At 36.7% G+C, this 840-nt stretch overlaps 1 protein-coding gene across 1 annotated transcript; it reads left to right on the forward strand.

The window, feature by feature from the left end:
• On the forward strand, positions 1 to 420 carry LOC146916224 (uncharacterized). The gene has a single exon (XM_085721580.1). The coding sequence runs from the start codon at positions 1 to 3 to the stop codon at positions 418 to 420; it is 420 nt and encodes a 139-aa protein (XP_085577706.1).
• The last annotated feature ends 420 nt before the right edge of the window (positions 421 to 840 follow it).

Raw genomic sequence — 840 nt, forward strand, 5'->3', positions numbered from 1 at the left:
ATGTGGGATGCATTGGAAACCCTTCACGAAGGAACCGATGAAGTGAAACAATCAAAAATTAATACCCTTGTGCAACAAAATGAGCTTTTTTGCATGAAAGATGGTGAAACCATCTCCTCCATACAAATGAGATTTACACATATTGTAAACAAGTTGCAAAAACTTGGTAAAACAATTTCAATCCAAGATTGCACTAATAAAATTTTGAGATGTAAGACAAAGGAATGGCAGCCCAAGGTTGCCACTATCAAGGAATCACAAAATCTCAATGTTCTTAGTATGATCACACTCTTTGGCAAATTAAAGGAACATGAGTATGAGATCAATCGCTTCAAGTCAAATGAGGATGACTCTAAGAAGAAGGAAAGGAAGTCCATTGCTTTCAACACCACCTCGTCCATCTCTACCTCTTCGGTTTAAAATGATAATGAATACGATGACGATACTATAAATGAAGAGGAAATGAGCTTGTTTGTTAGGAGGTACAACCGTTACATTAAAAGGAATGGGTTAAAGAACATTGACAAGAATCTAGTGAACTTTAGAAAGTCCTCAAGAAAAGGAAAAGAATCGGATAGTGATGAGAAAGTTTTTACTTGCTATGGTTGCAGAAAAGTAGGCCACTATAAAAATGAATGTCCGGAATTTTCTAAAGAAAGAAGGAGATTTGGATTCAATCAAAACTCAAGAGGAAGAAAAGCCTACATTGTCTGGGAAGAAGATGAAGTTACCTCCAATACTAGTGACACCGAAAACAAGGATGAATAAGACCGATGCTTCATGGGTCAAATGAAGAAAGCTAAAAATGAGGTAATCTTCTCCGACTCTGACTCCGATTCT

This window comes from Medicago sativa, chromosome 6, assembly GCF_051527215.1.
Source record: "Medicago sativa cultivar Bolivia chromosome 6, Bolivia_mono, whole genome shotgun sequence".
NCBI lineage: Eukaryota > Viridiplantae > Streptophyta > Magnoliopsida > Fabales > Fabaceae > Medicago > Medicago sativa.